The sequence below is a fragment of the Hyperolius riggenbachi genome, chromosome 4, assembly GCF_040937935.1.
Source record: "Hyperolius riggenbachi isolate aHypRig1 chromosome 4, aHypRig1.pri, whole genome shotgun sequence".
Taxonomy (NCBI): Eukaryota; Metazoa; Chordata; class Amphibia; order Anura; family Hyperoliidae; genus Hyperolius; species Hyperolius riggenbachi.
Genome location: NC_090649.1, coordinates 63,299,953 through 63,324,996, shown reverse-complemented (window position 1 = coordinate 63,324,996; position 25,044 = coordinate 63,299,953). Strand labels below are relative to the sequence as shown.

General features: G+C 47.1%; 1 protein-coding gene across 1 annotated transcript in view; it reads left to right on the top strand.

Annotated features, from left to right (window-relative positions):
* The first annotated feature begins 9,655 nt into the window (after positions 1-9,655).
* The window catches only part of SLC35F6 (solute carrier family 35 member F6), a 45,786-nt gene continuing 30,397 nt past the window's right edge, over positions 9,656-25,044 (top strand). The window contains exon 1 of the mRNA XM_068280118.1: positions 9,656-9,821. Within this exon, the coding sequence (XP_068136219.1) occupies positions 9,745-9,821 (77 nt within the window). The 5' untranslated portion in view covers positions 9,656-9,744. The remainder of the gene's footprint in view (positions 9,822-25,044) is intronic.

Here is a 25,044-nt window from a genome sequence, read left to right as displayed (position 1 = left end):
GGATTGTTCTGCTGACAATCACAGCAAGCGTTGCACAATCTGTGAAGGGTATATTTGGAAACATACACGGTCTGTCACACAGCCACAAGACATTGTGCAACTCTATGCAATGCTGGCCAGGGGCAGCAACACAGAGACGAGCTACTACTCTGTACTACAGACTGATTTTATCTACAGTATGTTATAAGGCATGTCATTTGACAAATCAAAGCTACAAATGTCTATTATACAGAAAGTCCCCTACTTACCAACCACTCAAGTAACATTTTTTTTATACATACAAAGTTGTCTCCATGTAAACGTTTTTAATCTTAACATTTACTATAATAAATAGATCAGGCATCCCCAGAATCCAACCTAAGTTCCTCCTAAGGTACCACATGTTGAAAATGTAGGATGCACATAATAGCACTCTCTTATGGCAGGACAGTATCTACATGTAGTTTGTATATTTTTCCCTTTTTTGCATGGGCTTTCTGTGAGCATTCTGGCTTCCAATCACATGTTAAAAACATGCAGACATTAGACTATGAACAGGGCCGGTTCTAGTAACAATGAGGCCCCAGGGCAAAATTAACCCCAGGCCCCTCAAACAGACACCCCCCCCCCCCCCCGACCAAAAAGCGGCATTAGTAGTCTTTTGTTGCAGCCAAAGTCCCCTCCTAGGCCCCTGAGCTGGATGCTAACCCTCCCTCCCAACTTAGCTGTGCTCCTCGGGGCCCCTGCCGTCTTTGGTGTAGCATGTCACCTGCCCGTCAACACAGGTGAGACGGTACTCTGCCAAAGACTCTGCAGGGGCCCTGGGGAGCAACAGTTAATTGGGAGGGGGTAGACACCTGGAGGGCCCCTACAGACTCTGGGGCCCTGGGGTGATTGCCCCCTTTGCCTCTATTGTAGCACCGGCCCTGACTATGAATATGAATATGGTTGGATTAGACTATGAGCCCCTCACATAACTATGTGATCTGTAAAGTGCTGCAGAAAATATTGGTGCTATATAAATAATAATAATAATAATAATGTAGGGACTAGATTGTGAGCTCCTTTGAGGACAGTCAGTGACATGACTATGTACTCTGTAAAGTGTTACAGAAAATGTCACTGCTAAATATTCTAAATTATTAATAATAATAATAATAATAAGATGGGAGGGCATTAGACTATAACTATGGTAGAATTAGATGGTGAGCTCCTCTGAGGACAGTCAGTGACATGACTATGTATTGTGTAAAGTGCCGCAGAAGATGTCAGTGCTATGTACGGTAAATACATTGTCACAAGAGCCCTAGTGGCTGACCGCACTTAGCCTTCTAAACGGTGCCAGCGCACAGATCGTGCGAACTCTGGTCGCAGTCAATGCGCAGGGACCGTTAAGAATTAGCCGCAGACAACTCAGAAGGGAGCCTGTGAGACACGGGTGATTACCACTTCACCCACTGGTTCAGAGTAAACTGCCACCACCGCGGTTATCAGGGGACCGTGGGGCCCACTAACTGACTGACTAATCCTGCGAATAAAACGGTTAAACACACGTTATTCTGTCTAGCCAACAACAAACAAACAGTAGCGTATCTTCAGAGGCCCGGGACCAGTTCTGTGTGTGCTGATAAGCAGGGTAGCGGAAAGTGAATGACTTGGAGAAAGTCGTTTATTCACGCAATATAAATAATTAATATATACAGACAATTATTAAAAATCACAATTATTAAGACAGTAATAGCCAGTATGAAAAATAAAAGAAGGGAGAAAAATACTTAGTTCCTGGAAAGATGTCCTTATTGTGGGAAGAATCATAAAGTTCTTGGTTTCAAAGTCCAGAGTTCAGAGTTCAGACCAGGTGGATGCCAGCATATCCTCAAGCTGGCATCTGATGAGTGCAAGATGGTTCAGTGTGGAGGACACTGAGTTTGGGTCCTCAGCCATTCTTATGCCCCTGCTTCAGTAGGAGGGAGTGAGGGCGGGGAGCCATACACCCCCTTCAAAGATGAGATGAGCCCTCCCCTTGTACTGGGGCTAGAAATCATATCTACCCATATATGGGCTCTATCTCACAGAACCGTACAGGTCAGGGCAGATTTATTAACATTTTCAGGTCTGTCTCGATTTACCCAGCGCCCTGATACCAGACATGAGCGGTGGGACCCCTGTGGTATCATCAGGGCACTTTGAAACTGCCTAGCTGGCAGTCCTTACCTCCGAAGGTTCTGAAACTTCCTCAGAACCAGCACCGGGGCTCATGCTACACTTCCCCCACGTTTGGTGAAGCTGCCATCTCAGGAACCCCAGAAATATTACAGATCTGGGAAGTTATGGATTATGCCAGGATGAGACTCAGGTTTATTCAGGATGTTCTAGCTGCTAACAGCTGACTTTCCTTTGATCTTTAGCAGAGAACAGAGTGTCAAGACCTCCCGTGGATTCGTAGCCTGCTTGGCTGCACCTAGGCATCCTTTGGTTAATTAACATCTCCATGAGATCAGCTAAGTGTCACCTGGTTCCCAGAGCCAAAAGGGAAATTGGGCCTTCCACAGGGAATATGTCCAAGCTAATTAACACCTCCCCCCAGGCTTTCACTCAGCTAAGACAGATTCCCCAGCTGTTTTAAGCAGAGGGATACTACACGTCAAATCTTGGTTCTATTGATCTGAGGCGCACTTGATGCAGGAATCGAGTGCGATCGTTCTTTTCTTCACGGGCGTCCAGGACGCGCCTGCGTCCCCGCAATCGTCCGTGACAGCCCTCCCCCTTGTCCGTGGCTTAGCCACTCATCCGCAAGATGTGTGGCGGCGCCGCTAACCTGGCTGACGGGCCTCGAGTTGCTGGTACGGCGGGAAAACCTATTGGAGCCTGTGGCTCGGTTCCCCTGGACCGGTCGCGGTCTGCTACCCTCAGGGTTGACCCAACATGGACCGTTCTGGACAGGGCGTTTGCGCCACTGCAGTCGGACGTGGTGTCTGCCGGGACTGCTGACAACGGGCAGTGGGTTGGTTAGGTCAACAGCCAGCCCACGCAGGGTTCCCCTGCTGAGTGGCTGTGGACCTAAGGGAACCCCGCGGGAATCCCTGGACCTTCCCAGCTCCTGACAGACGGCACATGCCCTGCAGTAGTTACATCCCTGTTCATCCGGGGCCAATAAAACTGGTTCCGAATACCGGCGAGTGTCTTGCGGACACCCGAGTGCCCTGTCAGAGGATTACCATGTGCGGATTTCAGCACATGTCCCCTGAACGCACTCGGGACCACAAGCCACTTGGTATCCGCGTGGGATCTACCTGTAGGGGGCTGTACAGACTCACTGTACAGTCTCCCACCTTCCCAGTACACCTTGAAAGCGGCCCCGTCTGCGAGGGGCTCAGCGGCTTGCTGCCTGAGCACCTCCAGGCTTGGGTCACTTTGTAGTGCGGCTGAGAATATGGCGCTGTCAGTTTCAGCCAACTGGCTCATGTCACACGAGGCCAGCGGCTGAAAGGTCTCATCCCTGCGGTCAGAGGAGGGGGAGGAGGCCGGAACCCCCTCCACCTGTTCTGAGCTCGGGTTCTGAGCAGTGCAGCTGCGCGGTACTGCTAGCACAGGTACACTGTCAGAATGGCACAGACGGACATTACTCAAATCATCATTGCATGCAGTAATGACATTGACAGGTATAGACATTTTTTCATTACAGACAGGTTGTACAGTAAACTCAGGTACAGTTACAGCATCATCACAACAGACAGTCTGTACATCAAACTCAGGTGCCTTTGAAGCAGGCACTATTGAACCTGGTACCCTTGAACTGGGCACATTCAACCCACCTCCCCCTGGTGCTCCCCCAAGTGTATAAAGTACCTGGTGGTGGGTGGAGAGTCTGTCTCCTTCCGTGAGCGACAAGGCGGTCGTGGCAGGTTCATAGTAGGACACAAGCTTGCCCAAATCAGTCCCCAGCAACACAGGGACTGGGAGATCCTTCATAACCCCAACAACCCTTTCGTGGACCCCTCCCACTCCCCAATCCAGCTTCACTCTTGCGTGGGCTATGTGGAAAAGGGTGCCCTCTACTCCAGTAAGGGCAAGGGATCGGCTGGAGCTGATGCTCTCCTTTGGCACAAGATGTGAGTGAACTAACGTGATGTCAGCTCCGGTGTCTCGAAATCCGGTGACAACTTTGCCGTTCACTCTAACAAGTTGCTGCTGGTCGGTTCGGTCGCGGATTTCCTTTCCGCGTGCAAACAGGACAAAATCTGATGATCCAGGCTGTGGTTCGCTGGCGGGTTGCCTCTGCTGTGGGTGAGGTACAGGTGATGCAGATGATCCAGGTGCTGGTGGTGTCTGTCTCCGCTCCGGACAGTCGAATTTCATGTGTCCGGGCTGGCGGCAGTAGTGACAGGTGACCTCTCCAGGCGCTGCAGGCCTGGGTGCAGCAGCTGCGCTGGGTGGCCTCTGTGGCGGACGGCTCACAGGGGCAGGAGGGTCTGCCGAGGTATTGGGCTGACCTCCTCTCCAGCTGGATGGGACAGTTCTGCGGGTATCAGCCACCCGGGTAGTTGCAAAAGTCTCAGCAAGGTCTGCAGCGACAGTGGCTGAAGCCGGCCTGCGTTCTAACACAAACTGTCGTACATCAGCAGGGCAAATGTTCAGAAATTGTTCCAGGACTATCAAGTCCTCCAGGACATCATAAGACCCTTTGGTGAGGCCTAGTGTCCACTGGCGGAGTGTGGTGAGCAAGCTGCTGGCCACATCTCGGTACGAATCAGAAGACTTTTTCTGCCAGGCCCTAAACTTTTTCCGATAGGCTTCTGGCGTCAGCTGGTACTTAGTAATGATAGCGTCTTTTATAGCAGCATAATCATTATCCTTCTCCGCAGGCAATTCTGCGAAGGCATCAAGCGCTTTGTAGCGCAGCAAAGGTGTCAGATGTCTGGCCCACTGGTCTTGGGACAGACGATACTGACGGCATGCTTTTTCAAAAGACCGCAAAAACAAGTCAATGTCTGTGTCTTTTTCAATATTAGCAAATTTAAATTTTGCACTTACGGGTGGTGCAGCTCCTTCAGCAGGGAGGCTGGGCGGTGAACTCCGGCTGGCCTGTTGAACCTTTGCCATGTTGAGCTCATGCTGTCGTCTCTCCCGCGCCTCTGCAGATTGGCGCTCCCGTTCTCGCTCAGCGGCATCCCTCTCTGTGTGGCGTTCTGCGGCTGCCGCAGCAGCGGCTTGCCGCTCCCGTTCCTCCCGCATTTGCTGGGTATCCCATTGAAACAATTCCGTTATCAGGTCCTGTTGTTTCTTGCGGCCGACATCTATGCCTCTCTCTTGGCAAAGATTTTGCAGGTCCGCCAGGCCCATTTTCTTGTAGTTCCCGGACATTTCCATGCCAAATAAAATAAAACTTTTGGGGAGGGGTACTGGCTACACAGTCTCTCTGTATATATAAAAAATATATTGCCTTCCAGCTACACCAACGAATTAGTTCGTTTCTCGATAGCGCTAGCGCTATCGTAGATACTTTCAGCACAACACAGGTCCCAACCGCTGCCTAACACTGTCACAAGAGCCCTAGTGGCTGACCGCACTTAGCCTTCTAAACGGTGCCAGCGCACAGATCGTGCGAACTCTGGTCGCAGTCAATGCGCAGGGACCGTTAAGAATTAGCCGCAGACAACTCAGAAGGGAGCCTGTGAGACACGGGTGATTACCACTTCACCCACTGGTTCAGAGTAAACTGCCACCACCGCGGTTATCAGGGGACCGTGGGGCCCACTAACTGACTGACTAATCCTGCGAATAAAACGGTTAAACACACGTTATTCTGTCTAGCCAACAACAAACAAACAGTAGCGTATCTTCAGAGACCCGGGACCAGTTCTGTGTGTGCTGATAAGCAGGGTAGCGGAAAGTGAATGACTTGGAGAAAGTCGTTTATTCACGCAATATAAATAATTAATATATACAGACAATTATTAAAAATCACAATTATTAAGACAGTAATAGCCAGTATGAAAAATAAAAGAAGGGAGAAAAATACTTAGTTCCTGGAAAGATGTCCTTATTGTGGGAAGAATCATAAAGTTCTTGGTTTCAAAGTCCAGAGTTCAGAGTTCAGACCAGGTGGATGCCAGCATATCCTCAAGCTGGCATCTGATGAGTGCAAGATGGTTCAGTGTGGAGGACACTGAGTTTGGGTCCTCAGCCATTCTTATGCCCCTGCTTCAGTAGGAGGGAGTGAGGGCGGGGAGCCATACACCCCCTTCAAAGATGAGATGAGCCCTCCCCTTGTACTGGGGCTAGAAATCATATCTACCCATATATGGGCTCTATCTCACAGAACCGTACAGGTCAGGGCAGATTTATTAACATTTTCAGGTCTGTCTCGATTTACCCAGCGCCCTGATACCAGACATGAGCGGTGGGACCCCTGTGGTATCATCAGGGCACTTTGAAACTGCCTAGCTGGCAGTCCTTACCTCCGAAGGTTCTGAAACTTCCTCAGAACCAGCACCGGGGCTCATGCTACACTTCCCCCACGTTTGGTGAAGCTGCCATCTCAGGAACCCCAGAAATATTACAGATCTGGGAAGTTATGGATTATGCCAGGATGAGACTCAGGTTTATTCAGGATGTTCTAGCTGCTAACAGCTGACTTTCCTTTGATCTTTAGCAGAGAACAGAGTGTCAAGACCTCCCGTGGATTCGTAGCCTGCTTGGCTGCACCTAGGCATCCTTTGGTTAATTAACATCTCCATGAGATCAGCTAAGTGTCACCTGGTTCCCAGAGCCAAAAGGGAAATTGGGCCTTCCACAGGGAATATGTCCAAGCTAATTAACACCTCCCCCCAGGCTTTCACTCAGCTAAGACAGATTCCCCAGCTGTTTTAAGCAGAGGGATACTACACGTCAAATCTTGGTTCTATTGATCTGAGGCGCACTTGATGCAGGAATCGAGTGCGATCGTTCTTTTCTTCACGGGCGTCCAGGACGCGCCTGCGTCCCCGCAATCGTCCGTGACATACATATTAATAATAATATGGTAGGACATTAGAGTATGACTATGGTAGGATTAGATTGTGAGCTCCTCTGAGGACATTCAGTGACATGACTATGTACTCTGTAAAGTGCTGCAGAAATTGTCAGTGCTATATAAATTCAGAAATATGATGATAATAATAATAATAATAATTATTATTATTATAAGATTAGACATTAGACTATGACTGTGGTAGGGATTGGACTCTAAGCTCCTCTGACAACAGTCAGTGACATGACTACATACTCTGTAAAGTGCTGCAGAAGATGTCAGGGCTATATAAATACATAATAGTAATAATACTACTGTAATAATAATGTAGGGCGTTAGACTATGATTATGGTAAGGATTAGATTGTAAGCCCCTCTGAAGACAGTCAGTGACATGATTGTCACCACCTCTATAACTCAGGTGCAAACACTAGTTTCTTGCAGGATTGGATTTCGAGAGTACAACTTCCCTCTGTCAGATCCCGAGCATATGGACTCAACATCCAAATGTTTACATAACATAAGAACACATTCTGTCTCTTTATTAGTATGATATATAAGTCTAAACATTAAAGACATGACCTGGAACTGCTAGGATAGTATAAAGGTCTGCTAGAGCAGAGGTCCCCAACCTGGGGGCCGCGGCCCCCTGGTGGTCCGTGGGCAGATTTCTGGGGGGCCGCGACAGATCTGGCCTTTCTACCTCTCCTCCCCCGCGCCCAGTACCCAGCCCCCCCGCGCGGACGCCGCTCCTGTTACCTTATGAGCGGGCGGCCGCTCCCTTCCTTTTATTCCCCATAGCCCCTCTCCTCTTTGAAGCATCTCGTATTACAGCAGCGCTTTCTGTGCGGCTGCTTTAAGGAGGGAAGGAGGCGGGGCAGCGTTCCCATGGAAACGGTGATCGCCGCTACAGGAAGCCGCTGCCCTGCTTCCTTCCCTTCCTTACAGCAGCCGCACAGGAAGCGCTGCTGTAATACGAGATGCTGAAACGAAACGAGGAGAGGAGCTATGGGGAATATAAGGAAGCGACCGCCCGCTCATGAAGTAACAGAAGCGGGGGGTGGCGGGGGGGGGGAGGGAGAGGGCACCGCTCCTAGCTACACTGGGGCAGCTATACTGGGGTAACTACTGGCTACACTGGGCTAACTGTACTGGCGACACTGGGGCAGCTATACTGGGCTAACTGTACTTCATATACTGGGCTAACTGTACTTGCTATACTGGGCTAACTGTACTTGCTATACTGGGCTAACTGTACTTGCTATACTGGGCTAACTGTACTTGCTATACTGGGCTAACTGTACTAGCTATACTGGGCTTACTGTACTAGCCGTACTGGGGTAACTATACTACCTAACTAAGTATACTGGGGCAACTATAGTCCTTATACAGGGGCAACTGTGTTAGCTACCTATACTGGGGGCAACTATACCTAGATACCTACTTACCTATATACTACACTCAAAATCTGGGAAAAAAGGGAAGGGCTGCCACCCCCACTAGCCACGCCCCCCCAGGGGGGCCCCGGAGAGAATTTTGCTCGGGATAGTGGGCCTCGGGCTCAAAAAGGTTGGGGACCCCTGTGCTAGAGGATCCAGTTCAAACTCCTAACCCTAACCTACAAAGCTCTCCACAATCTCTCTCCCCGGTACATATCCTCACTAATTTCCAGATACAAACCCAATCGCAATCTCAGATCTGCACACGATCTTCTGTTGTCCTCCTCTAGAATCACCTCCTAACATTCACGCTTACAAGATTTTGCACGTGCTTCACCCCTTCTCTGGAATGCCCTCCCACAACACATCCATCACTCGCCAACCTCTATAAAAACTCATTTGTTCTGACAAGCATATGCGCTACCTTAGGCCACTTCCCTTTGTCCTAAGACCAAATTGCACTCCTACTAGGTATCCTAAAACACACAGCCTCTATATATTTTATCGTATACTACCCCTCCTCTTGTTTCCCCCCATTCCCTTTAGATTGTAAGCTCACAAGGGCAGGGCTCTCTCCCCCCCTTTTGTGTCTTGGAAATCATCATACATTTTATTCATTATGTTACTTTTATCACTGTCATTACCAATTCTGTATTCTGTATGTTGCATCATTTTTTGTATTCTGTCACTAATTATGTATCTTATATATTAGTGTGCACCATTGTCTGTATTATTATGCCCCCCTGTTTGTGTCTTACTTTGTACAGCGTCTGTTGGCGCTTTATAAATCAATAATAATAATAATAATAACTCTTCCTGTACTGGAAGCAATATGAGACTCTTTTCTTTGTTACTGATGTTCTATTTCTTAGCTGTACTACACATATAATTCATTTAAGTTTATTTTCACTTCAGATCCACTTTAACAGAGCGCAACAGTGTTGAGAAAACTGCTGTGCGAGACTGAGATCTTGCTGGCAAGAGATTTACGTTAATTCATGAAACAAAAGATGCAGCGTAGGCTAGTTTGTGGGTCGCGTTTCCGCATGAGATTTGCAGAAGCTGGATCTGCAGCTATAGTCACAGCGAGATTCCTCCTGAGTGAGTGTGTGAATCAGTGTCTGCCTTGCACAACGTCACACACTGTACCCACACACTCCCTCTGTGGGCTGCTGCAGCAGCTGACTGCCTGGTCACATGATCCCACAATCTCTCTATGCAGGAAACCAGTGCTCTGTGTATTCTAGCTGAACAAGGTGCATCGCTGTTCTACTAGCCACGGCCGGAGGGAGTCCCTGGGCACGCAGCAGCAGCCATGGCCTGGACCTCGTACCAGCTTGTCCTGGCCGCAATGATGCTCATCACCGGCTCCATCAATACGCTGTCTGCTAAGTATGTACCAGCTGTTCTTGTTTACAATCTGTACCCGGCACTGGGTGACTGTTAGTAGCTTGTATCTGTTGAGTATGTAAGTTTGTCATTTGTAAACCGCTGCTATTTAATGTACGGTGCTGTGTAATGCTACGTAGGTGCTTTCCAAATAGTGATTAGAATAATGGATTTAACTCTTAAGGTGCCCACTAACGGTACAATTTTCAGCAAAGAATCGCCCGAGCGATCAGATAAATGCGATCAGATTGACAGAAAATCAACAGTAAATAATTTTAATGGCGTCCACTAATGATCCAATCTTTTTTGTCCAATCTTACCATTTCTATGTACTATAAGGGATTGCCTAAATTATCCATTCATTATATTCACTCAGTTTACTCTTTTACTACATAGATTTGGCAGGAATTATATTATGAGCTCCTCTGAGGACAGTCAATCACATGACTATGTACTCTGTAAAGTGCTGCAGAAGATGCTAGTGCTATATAAATACATAATAATAATATGGAAGGACATTACACGGTGACTGTGGTAGGATTCGATTGTGAGCTCCTCTGAGGACAGTCAGTGACATGACTACTCTGTAAAGTGCTGCAGAAGATGTCAGTGCTATGTTAATATATAATAATTATATGGTAGTACATTAGACTATGGTTATCGTAGAATTAGATTGTAAGCTCCTCTGAGGACAGTCAGTGACATGACTATGTACTCTGTACAGTGCCGCAGAAGATGTCAGTGTTATGTACAGTAAATACACAATAATAATATGGTAGGACATTAGGCTATGACTATGGTAGGATTAGATTGTGAGCTCCTCTGAGGACATTCAGTGACATGACTATGTACGCTGTAAAGTGTTGCAGAAGATGTCAGTGCTATGTAAATACATAATAATAATATGGTAAGACATTAGACTAATTGCTACCACATGTAGACAAGCAACTACTGGGTGAACTTTGTTAGCCAGAGGTTAATGGTATTGGCTGGGACTTGGAGTTCATCTGTACAGCTATATTCTTTTTTTTATAAATATTTTTTTATGGAGAATACACTATTAGCATCATATGGTGGATTTCTCGAGGTTTGAACCTGAAAGCTCAGATCATTTTTTCCTTCACAAGATCATGTAATTTATGCCCAAAATGTAAATGTCAGAGCCTTAGGAAGAACGGGGACGTATGGCTTGTAAAGCAAATAGAACCAAGAGGGAAAGAGGGCTCTTTCTCTCCCAGTTTGTAGCTGCTATATATGAGCCAAGGACTGGTGCTGCAGGTGTAAGTGCTGGGATAACACATGTTATTCGCTTACAGAAACTGCCAGTCTTACTAAAGGCCAAGTATAATACAAGTACAGAAATGTTCCTAAACAGGAGGCCAAATGGAGGCAGTAAATAAAGAAAGTGAAAGTGAAAATACATAATAAGAACTAAAGGTTGAATTCTTGAGGCCTCTCTGAGCAGCCCCCAGGGGCAACAGGGACAAATCTAAGTGGAGTGACTGCCTATAGCAAAATCCTAAAGGGACACCCCGACGGTAACAGTAAAAAAGGGCGCAGGAGGCTAGTGGACAAATCGGGCACCGCCATTCACTCCCATAATAAATATCGTTTACTGGGCGCCGAACGGGAAAAAAGGGTTCCCGAGAATAATAACGTTTTCCAAGGGCGCCCGAAGATTTTTAATGTTTTATAACTGCTTGTGATGATTTACGTTTCCTATTTCAATAAAACATTATTTTAAATGTTCTCCCTTACTGTTTGTAAAACATTATTATTCACAAAATAAAGCGATCAGTACGTAACGTAAATTGTAATATATTTTATCCCTTACTGTTTCTAAAACATTATTCTACACACAATACAGTGATCACTAAGGAGGGTCTTAGGTTTAGGCACCACCAGGGGGGTCTTAGGTTTAGGCACCACCAGGGGGGTCTTAGGTTTAGGCACCACCAGGGGGGTCTTAGGTTTAGGCACTATCAGGGGGGTCTTAGGTTTAGGCACCACCAGGGGGGTCTTAGGTTTAGGCACCACCAGGGGGATCTTAGGTTTAGGCACTATCAGGGGGGTCTTAGGTTTAGGCACCACCAGGGGGGTCTTAGGTTTAGGCACCACCAGGGGGATCTTAGGTTTAGGCACTATCAGGGGGGTCTTAGGTTTAGGCACTATCAGGGGGGTCTTAGGTTTAGGCACCACCAGGGGGGTCTTAGGTTTAGGCACCACCAGGGGGGTCTTAGGTTTAGGCACCAATACGGGAGTCTAGGGGTTAGGGGTAGGTACAGGGAGGGTTACTTACTAATTTTTTTTTAAACGTTATTATACATTTCACTTTTTAAACAGAAGATTAACGTTTTCACAATTGCCGATTTCATGAACATTATTTAATGATTTATAACTTTATAAAAACGAATATTTAAACGAAATATAGTACATTATATTTTTAAACGTTATCCATGGGAGACTATAATAGATGAGCATGTGCTTCATATCAGTTTATCATGGATCTTCTACACAAATAAAACAAGATCTGCCACCGAGTGCTGCACAGGACCCGGGAAACGTGTGCGGTGACACTTTAACTCGTATTAACGCCCTCCCTGGAAATAAGTATGGAAGGTAAAGGTGGCTAATACCTCTATTTTCGTCTCGTAATTTTGTGTTTCGGCACAAATTCGTGTTTAACGTGCTATTTCGTAATTTCGTGTTTACTATAGAATCATTATTTTTTAATTATGAAAATGGACCTAATTTCGTTTTTTTAATAGTAAATATGCAAATGTAAGTAATTACTAAACTCAGAAAAGTCACTCATTGATTGCAATTACTGATTGAAATATCTGATAATGCAAAGGTCCCTGCACATGCTGTTGCTTTAAATGTATCAGGAGGCTCTACCTGCAGCCACTTCTAAGACAGGTGCTCTTTGCCAAGCTGCACTTAGCGGTCATGCATGCTGAGACACTAGATTTTGGGCCTTGCAATTCTACTAATATTGGTAGTAGTGGCTGGGTGGTGTAAAGGTTAAGGGCTCTGCCTCTGATGCAGAAGACCAGGGTTTGAACAACATCAGCTCTGCCTGTTCAGTAAGCCAGCAGCTATTCAGTAGGAGACCTTAGGCAAGTCTCCCTAACACTGCTACTGCCTATAGAGCGCGTCCTAGTGGCTGCAGCTCTGGCGCTTTGAGTCCGCCAGGAGAAAAGTGCGATATAATTGTTTTTTGTCTTGTCTATTTGTCTAATATTATAAATGGGAAGGTTCAGATATTTGTATGTTTGTATGTTTGTTACTCGATCACGCAAAAATGGCTGAAAGGATTTGAATGAAATTTGGCACACACATAGTACACTACCTGGAATAACATGTAGGATACTTTTTATCCCCATGACCAAAAAGTGGGCGGAGACAAATACAAACTTCACTGGAAAAATGTAAACTGCAGCCATTCTTACACTGTTAAAGGCAGGGTTCTCAAACTTTGCACAGTTGGTCGCTGGGTGACTAGGATTAATATTCAGAAAAGTGGGTGGAGCCTATAAAAGCCAATCAAAATTCACCTATTGATTTTCAAGGGGAATATTTCATTGCTGCCATTCTTGTACTGTTAATGGCACAAGCCTCAAACCTGATACAGTTGGTCATTGGGTGACTGGCGTTTAAATTGATAGAAGGGGGTGGAGCCACAAGCAGCTAATCTGATTTTGTTTCATTTTAATGCAGGTTATTGATGCCAAAGACCGCAAAGCTCACAAACTTGGTCATTGAGTAATTGATTGATTGTGTGTTAGGGTCAGGAAAAGTGGGCGCAGCCAACACCAGCTAAATACATAATTGGGCAACGCCGGGTCATCAGTGGGCAGAGACAAATACAAATTTCACTGAGAAAATGTAAACTGCAGCCATTCTTACACTGTTAATGGCAGGGTTCTCAAACTTTGCACAGTTGGTCACTGGCTGACTGGGATTAATATTTAGAAAAGTGGGTGGAGTCTACAAAAGCCAATCAAAATCCACCTATTGATTTTCAAGGGGAATATGTAATGGCTGCCATTCTTGCACTGTTAATGTTACAAGCCTTAACCACTTGCCGACCGCACACTCATACCGTGCGGCGGCAAAGTGGTAGCTGGAGGACCATCTGCGTCGCCAGGTGCCTCCCTAATTAATCAGGAAAGGCCGCTCGCGCGAGCGGCCGTTTTCTGTTAGATCACGGAGCGGGTCTCCATGAATAGCCTGCTGATCGCGGCTCACAGACTAAATGTAAACGCATTGAACGGCGCTGCTGCTACAGCAGCGCCGTAAGGCAGATCAGCGATCCCCGTCCAATCAGCGGCCGGGGATCGCCGCCATGTGACAGAGGACAGCCTGTCACAGGCTGCACGGGACGGAAAGCGTCCTGTGCAGCCCCGATAACCAGGGGTGAGAGGGAGGAGAGGGAGGGGGGAATTTCGCCACGGAGGGGGGCTTTGAGGTGCCCCCCCCCCTCGCAACACCCAGGCAGGCAGGAGCGATCAGACCCCCCTGCACATCATCCCCATAGGGGGGGGGGAAGGGGGGGGCGATCTGATCGCTCTGCCTGCAACTTGATCTGTGCTGGGGGCTGCAGAGCCCACCCAGCACAGATCATAAAAAAACATGCTGGTCCTTAAGGGGGAGTAAAGGCTGAGTCCTCAAGTGGTTAAACCTGGTACAGTTGGTCATTGGGTGACTGGGGTTCAAATTCAGAAAAAGGGGTGGAGCCACAAACAGCCATTCAGATTTGTTTCAGATTTTGCTGCCATTCTTGCACTGTTAATCGCCTGTACCTGGTACAGTTGGCCATTGGGTGACTGAGGTTCAAATTCTGAAAAGGGGTGGATCCACATCCAATCAGATTTATTTTATTTCAGTGCAAATTATTAATGCCAAAGACCACAAAGCTCACAAACGAGGTCATTAAGTAATTGAGTAATTGTGTGTTTGGGTTAGGAAAAGTGGCCAGAGCCAACAGCGGCTAAATACATACCCGGGCAAAGCCGGGCAATCAGCTAGTATTTGATAACGCAAAGGTCCCTGCACGTGCTGTCACTTTAAATGTATCAGGAGGCTCTTGACTGGAGCACAATTTCGACAACAGCTGAATTTCAACGTTAAACATGAAATTTTGGTTTGTTTCCTTTACAAAAATGATCGTAATTATAAAAAACGATTCTAATTCCGTAAATTATGAATTTTCGATTGCATCCATAATCGTAATTTCGTGAATAACGCAAAATTTTATGTAATCGTAATTAGGTCATTACGCTCATCACTAGCTGAGAATCGCAGCAGCATAACAGGTGAGAGTTTACACTGCACGTGCACCAGTCTGATGCTATACGGACACATTGCTAGCCTTCAGGCTAACAGTGAGTTCTGTTGCTATGGAGGGGGTCAGGGAAGGGAACGATCGGCAAACTCCCATGGGGGGAAGCGAGAGAAGAAATAATATTGGAATTGGTCTCGAGGACTGTTAACGATCGAGCATGATGGATACATAATGACCCCTTTTTAATAAATCTTATTTGAAACCCAAGCCCACATGTGGATGTTTGGTTTTACATACAGAGGAAAGAGTTTTGGATCTATTGGTAGTGAATGATTGCTTCCTATATCTCATACCAGAAACATGACTATTTTCTGACATTTGTGAGATCTGAAAGTGTGACAGGATGTTGGGGTAATTGCCCCCACATGGTCACAGATCAATGTAGTAACATGGGCCAGAACAGGCTTATGTGTAAAAAAAATGAAATCACCCTGAGACACTGTAGGTACAGTCTAGTACTGCTTGTCAACAGGGTTACAGGCAGGGCCGTAATTTCTGGAGAGGCCGCAAAGGCCAGGGCTTTGGGCGCCAGCAGCCCAAGGGGGCACCTGAACATAAAAGAGGAGTTGCTGTATAGGAAAGAGAAGGCTGAAAATGAGGAGCAAAACAAGAAATAAAGGAATAAAGATGCCCAAGGGAGCTGTTCATGAAGAGAAGGGCTACAGTAAATGCATGATACACATGGAATGGGAGCGGCGCTGCTGCACATGAATAGAGATGGCCAAACGTTTTGCTGGCGAGCAGTATTCAGCGAAAATCAGGTATTCATGCTCGCCGCAAGCACATGGCGCTATTCGACCCGCCCCCATACATCATCATCGGGCTAAACTTTGACCCCCCACATCACAGTCAGCAGGCACATGGCAGCCAATCAGTCTGCACTCCCTCACGGACCCCCCGCCCCTTATAAAAACGCTGCAGCGCCGGCCATGTTCCAGTCTGTTTTTGGTTGGAATAGTGAGAGGAGCTGGCTGATTGCTGTTTAACCTCCTTAGTGGTATGCTGCTCACGTTGTTTTACTGGCCTCAGGAGACTGCCCCTATAACACTATTAGATTATACAGCTTTATAAGGTGTAAGCTAGCACATCTAACCCCTTAATGCCTTATCGTTATTTAGCTCTGTTTATTTTATTGAAAATTAGCGTTAACACACATAACCCTCTCTGTACCTATTTCTAACCCCTACACCCCCCCCCCCCCGGTGGTGCCTAACCCCGACCACCCCCCTGGTGGTGCCTAACCCAACCACTCCCCTGGTGGTGCCTAACCCTAACCACTCCCCTGGTGGTGGCTAACCCTCACCACCCACTGGTGGTGCCTAACCCTAACCCTAAACACCCCCTGGTGCCTAACCAACCCCCTGGTGGTGCCTAACCCTAACCACCCCCCTGGTGGTGCCTAACGCTAACAACCACCCCCCTGGTGATGCACCCCCTGGTGGTGCCTAACCCTAACCACCCCCCTGGTGGTGCCTAACCCTAACCATTCCCCTGGTGGTGCCTAACCCTAACCATGCCCCTGGTGGTGCCTAACCCTAAGACCCCCTGGAGGTGCCTAACCCTAACAACCCCCCTGGAGGTGCCTAACCCTAACCACTCCCCTGGTGGTGCCTAACCCTAACCACCCCCCTGGAGGTGCCTAACCCTAACCACCCCCCTGGAGGTGCCTAACCCTAACCACCCCCCTGGAGGTGCCTAACCCTAACCACTCCCCTGGCGGTGCCTAACCCTAACCACTCCCCTGGAGGTGCCTAACCCTAACCACCCCCCTGGAAGTGCCTAACCCTAACCACCAGCCTGGAGGTGCCTAACCCTAATCACTCCCCTGGTGGTGCCTAACCCTAACCACTCCCCTGGAGGTGCCTAACCCTAACCACCCCCCTAGAAGTGCCTAACCCTAACCACCCCCCTGGCGGTGCCTAACCCTAACCACTCCCCTGGCGGTGCCTAACCCTAACCACCCCCCTGGAGGTGCCTAACCCTAACCACCCCCCTGGAGGTGCCTAACCCTAACCACCCCCCTGGAGGTGCCTAACCCTAACCACTCCCCTGGCGGTGCCTAACCCTAACCACCCCCCTGGAGGTGCCTAACCCTAACCACTCCCCTGGAGGTGCCTAACCCTAACCACCCCCCTAGAAGTGCCTAACCCTAACCACCCCCCTGGCGGTGCCTAACCCTAACCACTCCCCTGGCGGTGCCTAACCCTAACCACCCCCCTGGAGGTGCCTAACCCTAACCACCCCCCTGGAGGTGCCTAACCCTAACCACCCCCCTGGAGGTGCCTAACCCTAACCACTCCCCTGGCGGTGCCTAACCCTAACCACCCCCCTGGAAGTGCCTAACCCTAACCACCCCCCTGGAAGTGCCTAACCCTAACCACCCCCCTGGAGGTGCCTAACCCTAACCACTCCCCTGGTGGTGCCTAACCCTAACCACCCCCCTGGAGGTGCCTAACCCTAACCACCGTCCTGGAGGTGCCTAACCCTAACCACCCCCCTGGTGGTGCCTAACCCTAACCATTCCCCTGGTGGTGCCTAACCCTAACCATGCCCCTGGTGGTGCCTAACCCTAAGACCCCCTGGAGGTGCCTAACCCTAACCACTCCCCTGGTGGTGCCTAACCCTAACCACCCCCCTGGAGGTGCCTAACCCTAACCACCCCCCTGGAGGTGCCTAACCCTAACCACCCCCTTGGAGGTGCCTAACCCTAACCACCCCCCTGGAGGTGCCTAACCCTAACCACCCCCCTGGAGGTGCCTAACCCTAACCACCCCCCTGGAGGTGCCTAACCCTAACCACCCCCTTGGAGGTGCCTAACCCTAACCACCCCCCTGGAGGTGCCTAACCCTAACCACTCCCCTGGAGGTGCCTAACCCTAACCACCCCCCTGGAGGTGCCTAACCCTAACCTTGACAGTGTTACATTAAATCCATTCACCGTTAGCTATTGATAAATAACGTTACTGTGCGCAATAACGTCTGCTGTTTGGCATATGAACAGCGGTATTGATAAACAACGTTACTGTGTGCCATTTTTCTTATTTTTTCCCTGTGTGCCATTATTATGCAGTACTAATGATAAATAGCGATAAGCGTATCTTTTCAATGCGGCACCATTTTTATGCATAGGCTCTGTGCACCATTATTCACTGATCCGGATTATGGACATACCACCCGACTTTTTGAGATAAGAAAGAGAACAACTTTAAAGAGAGCCAGAAGTTGACACATGAAATAATAAAAAAAAAAAACTTTGCTACCTGATCCGGCTCTCCTCCTCTCCTTTGGCCTGCATCTCTTAACTTTCACTTTTGTGACCTCCGGGGTCACGCCGCTGGAAGGAGAGAGAGAAACTCTCCCAGCGTGCAGGGAGGCGGGGGTGCGACAATGGGCGCAGCCAGGGAGAGAAAGCTGCCCAATGGCAGCTCTGGAAAGCCTGCAAGAACGCCCCCAGTGTTTTGAGCAGCGAATCCTCCCATTACCCTCCGGAATAGCAACAATCACTGTCGCCAATTTCAGGAAGCTATAACACGACACTGGGGGGGAGGGCAGAGAGCAGCTGGGGGGGGGGGCAGAGAGTGGCATGTCATGAGGCAGGGAACGTGGCTCTGTGTTCCACCTGCCCCTTCCCCGCCAAACCGCCTTGTGTTCTCTTTAACCATACCTCCTATCTTTTTAAGATGAAAAAGAGGGACACTGTAAGACCCACCCTTGCCACACCTCTAACCACGCTCCTCATCATGCATATCAAAAAACATTCAAAATCAAAAGATGTCGTTTTATCAATAAAATCACACCAGTCCTTTTCCTTGATGTCCTGGGCACAGTGTTTGCTGCAGCCAGTAGCTGCATGTTTTCCACCTGTGAAAGTATGTTTTCTCTTTTGTAGTGGCAGCTAGTTCTCCGCTCTTTGGAAGGCCAGGGAGTTTTCACAGCTTCCCCATAATGTTTATATGTAGATAAGGAAGAACTAGTCAGTGTTTGTCCTCAGAGCTGGATGTAAACATTGTGAAATGCATCAGATTAGTTTGCACTTTGCCGAACTTTTGCAAAGATCCACTTCAGGAACAAATGTTTTCTTAAATGACCTTGTTTTAATCTGTAAACACTCTCCTGAAGAAGCTGATGTCACAGAGACCAGGGTTCCTCCAAGCACCTGAACAGGAACCCCTAGCAGTTTCCAGCCGAGTCAGGAAGAAGGGCGCAGGAGCCCTTATGGCAAAATGGCACTTCCATAAGTGCCTATTATAAAAGCCACGATAAGTGACAAAGAACAGAAATTTGGGCGCATGGTGGCGCCTGCTATTGGGAGCCTAAATTTACCAAATCACAGCTTTTGTAAGGTAAAGAAGGTACATTTCCATGCCCAGAGGCCAGGGCCGGTTCTAGAGTTTTTGCTACCTGAGCTAAACTTGTGAGGATCGTAGTGTAGGGCCAATTTAGGGGGGAAGGGGGGAGGGAATAAATAAAATGCAAACATTTCTATCTTTTCTGATTAATAAAAAAAAATACTACCAATAGCAGCGGCAATCAAATACCACCAAAAGAAAGCTCTATGAGAAGAAAAGGAGCTAAAATTCATTTGGATGCTAAGTTGTATGACTGAGCAATAAACCATGCAAGTTGTGAAATGCAGAATTGTAAAAAATTGCCTCACTAGGGGGTATAAACCTGTGGTCCTCAAGAGGTAAAAGGTGGCCATATATCTACCGATGTTTTCCATCGATATCCGGCAGATTTGATCTCTCTGATCGAATCTGCTAGAAAACAATACTGCACACAATGCCCATTTGATCAATTTCTGTCCGAAAGCAATCAAATCAATCAATCGTGCTGGACAGAAGGTATTGCTCGTTTGTCGGCAGGTCGGGAGCACAGTGGCAGTGGCATTGGCTTATGGGTTTACCGATGTGCAGTGTTGACAGCAGAACTTAGGCCTTGTTGACATCATAAATCGCAATCGCTGACGCCAGGGTTTTGCGATTCTGTGCACTATTTTTTATAAACTTTTTTTTAAGCGCTTTTGCAGAACGATTCATTTTTTTCACTTCCTAACGATCTCCCTATACCTTCCATTGAGGCAAATCGCCCTGAAAATGGTACAGGTAGTGTTTTGCTGAGCCGAACGGAATTGAACCGCTCATAGTTACATAGTTACATAGTTACATAGTTATTTTGGTTGAACAAAGACATACGTCCATCGAGTTCAACCAGTACTAAGTACAACTCCAGCCCGTCCCCCACATACCCCTGTTGATCCAGAGGAAGGCGAAAAAAAAAACCACAAGGCATGGTCCAATTAGCCCCAAAAGGGAAAAATTCCTTCCTGACCCCAGATGGCAATCAGATAAAATCCCTGGATCAACATCATTAGGCATAACCTAGTAATTGTAGACATGGATGTCTTTCAACGCAAGGAAAGCATCTAAGCCCCCTTTAAATGCAGGTATAGAGTTTGCCATAACGACTTCCTGTGGCAATGCATTCCACATCTTAATTACTCTTACTGTAAAGAACCCTTTCCTAAATAAATGGCTAAAACGTTTTCCTCCATGCGCATCTCATGTCCTCTAGTCCTTTGAGAAGGCCTAGGGACAAAAAGCTCATCCGCCAAGCTATTATATTGCCCTCTGATGTATTTATACATGTTAATTAGATCCCCTCTAAGGCGTCTTTTCTCTAGACTAAATAAACCCAGTTTATCTAACCTTTCTTGGTAAGCGAGACCTTCCATCCCACGTATCAATTTTGTAGCTCGTCTCTGCACCTGCTCTAAAACTGCAATATCTTTTTTGTAATGTGGTGCCCAGAACTGAATTCCATATTCCAGATGTGGCCTTACTAGAGAGTTAAACAGGGGCAATATTATGCTAGCATCTCGAGTTTTTATTTCCCTTTTAATGCATCCCAAAATTTTGTTCGCTTTAGCTGCAGCGGCTTGGCATTGAGTATGATTATTTAACTTGTTGTCGATGAGTACTCCAAAGTCTTTCTCCAAGTTTGATGTTCCCAACTGTATCCCATTTATTTTGTATGGTGCTAGACCATTGGTACGACCAAAATGCATGACTTTACATTTGTCAACATTGAATTTCATCTGCCATGTATGTGCCCATATAGCCATCCTATCCAGATCCTGTTGCAATATGACACTATCTTCCTGAGAGTTGATGATTCTGCACAATTTTGTATCATCTGCAAAAATAGCAACATTGCTCACTACTGCATCTACTAGGTCATTAATAAATAAATTGAAGAGCACTGGGCCCAGTACAGACCCCTGTGGGACCCCACAGCTAACAGTCTCCCATTTTGAGTACGATCCATTGACCACAACTCTTTGTTTTCTGTCCATTAGCCAGTTCCCTATCCATGCACACAGACTCTTCCCCAGTCATTGCATCCTCAACTTTTGCACCAGACTTCTGTGGGGAACAGTGTCGAAGGCCTTTGCAAAGTCCAAGTATATCACATCTACAGCATTCCCAATATCCATATTAGCATTCACTACCTCATAAAAGCTGAGCATGTTAGTCAAACAGGACCTGTCTTTAGTAAACCCATGTTGATGCTGAGAAATAAGATTATTTTCTACTATGAAGTCATGTATAGTATCTCTTAGTAACCCCTCAAATAGTTTACATACAACTGATGTTAAGCTTACAGGTCTATAATTTCCTGGATCAAATTTTTTGCCCTTCTTAAATAATGGGAAAACGTTAGCTGTACGCCAATTCACTGGGACTCTGCTAGTTGCAAGAGAGTCACAAAAGATAAGATAAAGGTGCTTAGCTATAACTGAACTTAATTCTCTTAGGACCCGAGGATGCATGCCATCCGGGCCAGGTGCCTTGTCTATTTTTAATTTATTTAGTCTTGCCTCATATGTGAACACTCTCATAGGAAATCCATTGCACAAGCGCTTTTAGGGCGATTTTTAAAAATCGTCAGCGCATAAAGGAGTTATCAGGGAAAAAAGTACAAATAAGCTTTACTCACCTGGGGCTTTCTCCAGCCCCTCGCAGCCAACTGTCCCACGCTGACAGCTCCACTTTCAGCCGCTGTCCCGCTCTTGCCGCTCGGTATTCAGGTTGGCCTTACTGCCGCTGCGCAAATTGCCACTGTCAATCATGGCCATGTGGGCCGTGGCGAACTGCACAGGTGCAGAACTTCTAAGTAAGGCCGATCCCGTGGTCGGCCTAATTACCGAGCGGCAAGAGCGGGACATCGGCGGAGAGCGGAGGTGACAGTGTGGGACAGTCGGCTGCAAGGGGCTGGATAAAGCCCCAGGTGAGTAAAGCTCATTTGTACTTTTTTCCCTGATAACTCCTTTAAAAAAAACAAAAGCGCCCTTAGTGTGAGCAAACCCTTACGCACACCTTTATATTGGCACGTGTCATTTCATCATGCCTGCCGGGCTCTCCTCATCGTCTCTTCGCTCCTGAGGTGCCTGTGTCACGTGACAAATGCTAGAGGCCTCTAGTGGTCAGGTAAGGTATATGTCATGCTGAAATCTATTGAAAATCTGTGCCTAGTGTATGGAAGGATTCAATCCCTCTCAGATCCGATTTGAGAGGGATCTATCTGATGGCCAAATCTGGTGGCCATCTATTAGTGTATGGCCACCTTAGTCATTCAGTTTCGGGTTATATAATTATATAGTCCTAATCTGTAATGAGACTAAAGGTAGCCATACACTGGTCGATTTTCCATCAGATTCGACCAACAGACAGATCCCTATCTGATCGAATCTGATCAGAGAGGGATTGTATGGCTACCTTTACTGCAAACAGATTGTGAACCGATTTCAGCCTGAAACCGTTCACAATCTGTTGTGGTGGTGGTGGTGCCGCCGCTTCCCCCCATCCCGCATACATTACCTGCTCCGCCGGCGCGACTCCCGGGTCTCCGCTCTTCTTCTCCGCTCTGGTCTGCTCTGGTCTCCGGCATGCTTCCCTTCTTCCTGTCTGAGGGAAATTTAAACAGTAGAGCGCCCTCTACTGTTTAAACTTCCTGCCGGGACAGAAAGAAGGGAAGCATGCCGGAGACCAGACCAGACCAGAGCGGAGAAGAAGAGCGGAGACCCGGGAGTCGCGCCAGCGGAGCAGATAATATATTGCAGCTCTATTGCGTCGGTCGTCGGGCACTTGAACGCCGCTAGCGATGCGCTCTTTACCCGTGGACGATCGACAGTTATTTTCCGCACGGCGCGATCGACGGGATCGGACGGAATGGATCGAAATTCGGCGTGTAGCGCAAACGATTGGCAGCAGATTCGATTCCAGTGATCGAATCTGCTGTCGAAACGGCAGCAAATCGGGCCAGTGTATGGCCAGCTTTAGATTAAAAAAAGTATTTGGCACATTTACAGGGGAGTTAGATTGGGTTATAACTTGCATTTCCACCTGTTGTCTCAGTTTACCCTTAGAATAACCTATAATAAAATATTTAGATCTTATGGCTGCCATACACTGGTTGATTGCCACAAGATCGAACAAAAGATAGATCCCTAGAGGGATGAAGACTGTCAAACTCTCACAACTGCTTGGTAACTGCTCACTGAGCACGCAGTTCAACTGCTCGTGGAAAAGGGCCCTAAAAAGAACAACAAACCATTGTTTGAATATAGCTGGTTTCTCAATTGTTGCATGACTTGGAATGCTTGCTGTTTTTATATCTGTTGCTGACCTCTTGCCAGTTAACCTAATTATTTTTGAGACGTTCCGCCCATGGTTGCCAACTCATTTGTTTAATTACTGCCAAGTCTAAACTATGCAGGTTCTATGGTTAATTACATATAATCAGTGCCTAAACTACACCTTACCAGCTGAGTCCGTAATTAAAGGGATGATTTGGTAGCACTGGTTCCACCAGCTGTTTTTGTAATCATCATCAGGGCTGAAACCCACTACAGCGAGTTTTTGAGCATTCAGGGAGCAATTCAAAACGCTAGCGATTTCCCTAAACGTTCAGCGAATGTTATCGGATGGGCCAAATTCCACTGGAGGGATTGCAATTAGCAAAATCGCTATCACGGGACATGCAGCATTTTGGTGGAGTTAGCGCTTGCATTTCTGCAATGTAAAGTATATAAACGCTGGCGTAATCGTTCATGAATCGCTACACATAGCAATTTGAGAGCGATGTTAGATTCATGCAAACTGTTAATAAAATTATAATGCATTGAAAGGACCAATCAGAATGAAAATTGCTAATCGCAAATTGCTATACAATCGCTGGCTAAAAAAGCTTATATTTTTAAAATTGCTAACAAAACGCCCATTAAAACGCTAGCGATTGCGACAGCGATTTGTAGTGGGTTCCAGGCTTCACAGTGATCGCTTAGGCCCATATGCAAATGACTTTTTCACCTGAGTTTACTCCTAGGAGATAAATTTTCAACTTCTATTTAAAATAACATTTCATCATTTTGCAATTGAAAAAGTATTAAAAAGTAGTTCAAGAAGTACCATGAAAATTATTTTGAGTATTTTCTTGCTTGCTGGTGGTTTTAAAGGCATTGTATTGACAACTTTAAATTTATCACCTAGGAGAAAACTCAGGTGAAAAAGTGAATTGCATATGGGCCTAAAGGTGCGTACACACATGCGACTATAGTCGCTTGAAACGATCTTTCCCCGATAATTTCAAACGACGATCGTTTAAAAAAAAGCAGCCAACGACCATTAGGTCTAATGACGGATGAGCTAGATCGTTAAAAACGAACGATCTAGCTTGGCGGATTTTTTCCAACGACGATCGTTTGCAAAAGTAGTACATCCAGGGCCGGCCCTAGACTTTTTGCCGCCTGAGGCTAACTTAGAAAAAATTGCCACCCCCCCAGCCGTGGGTGCGGGGGGGGGCGGCCTCCCAGCTGGAG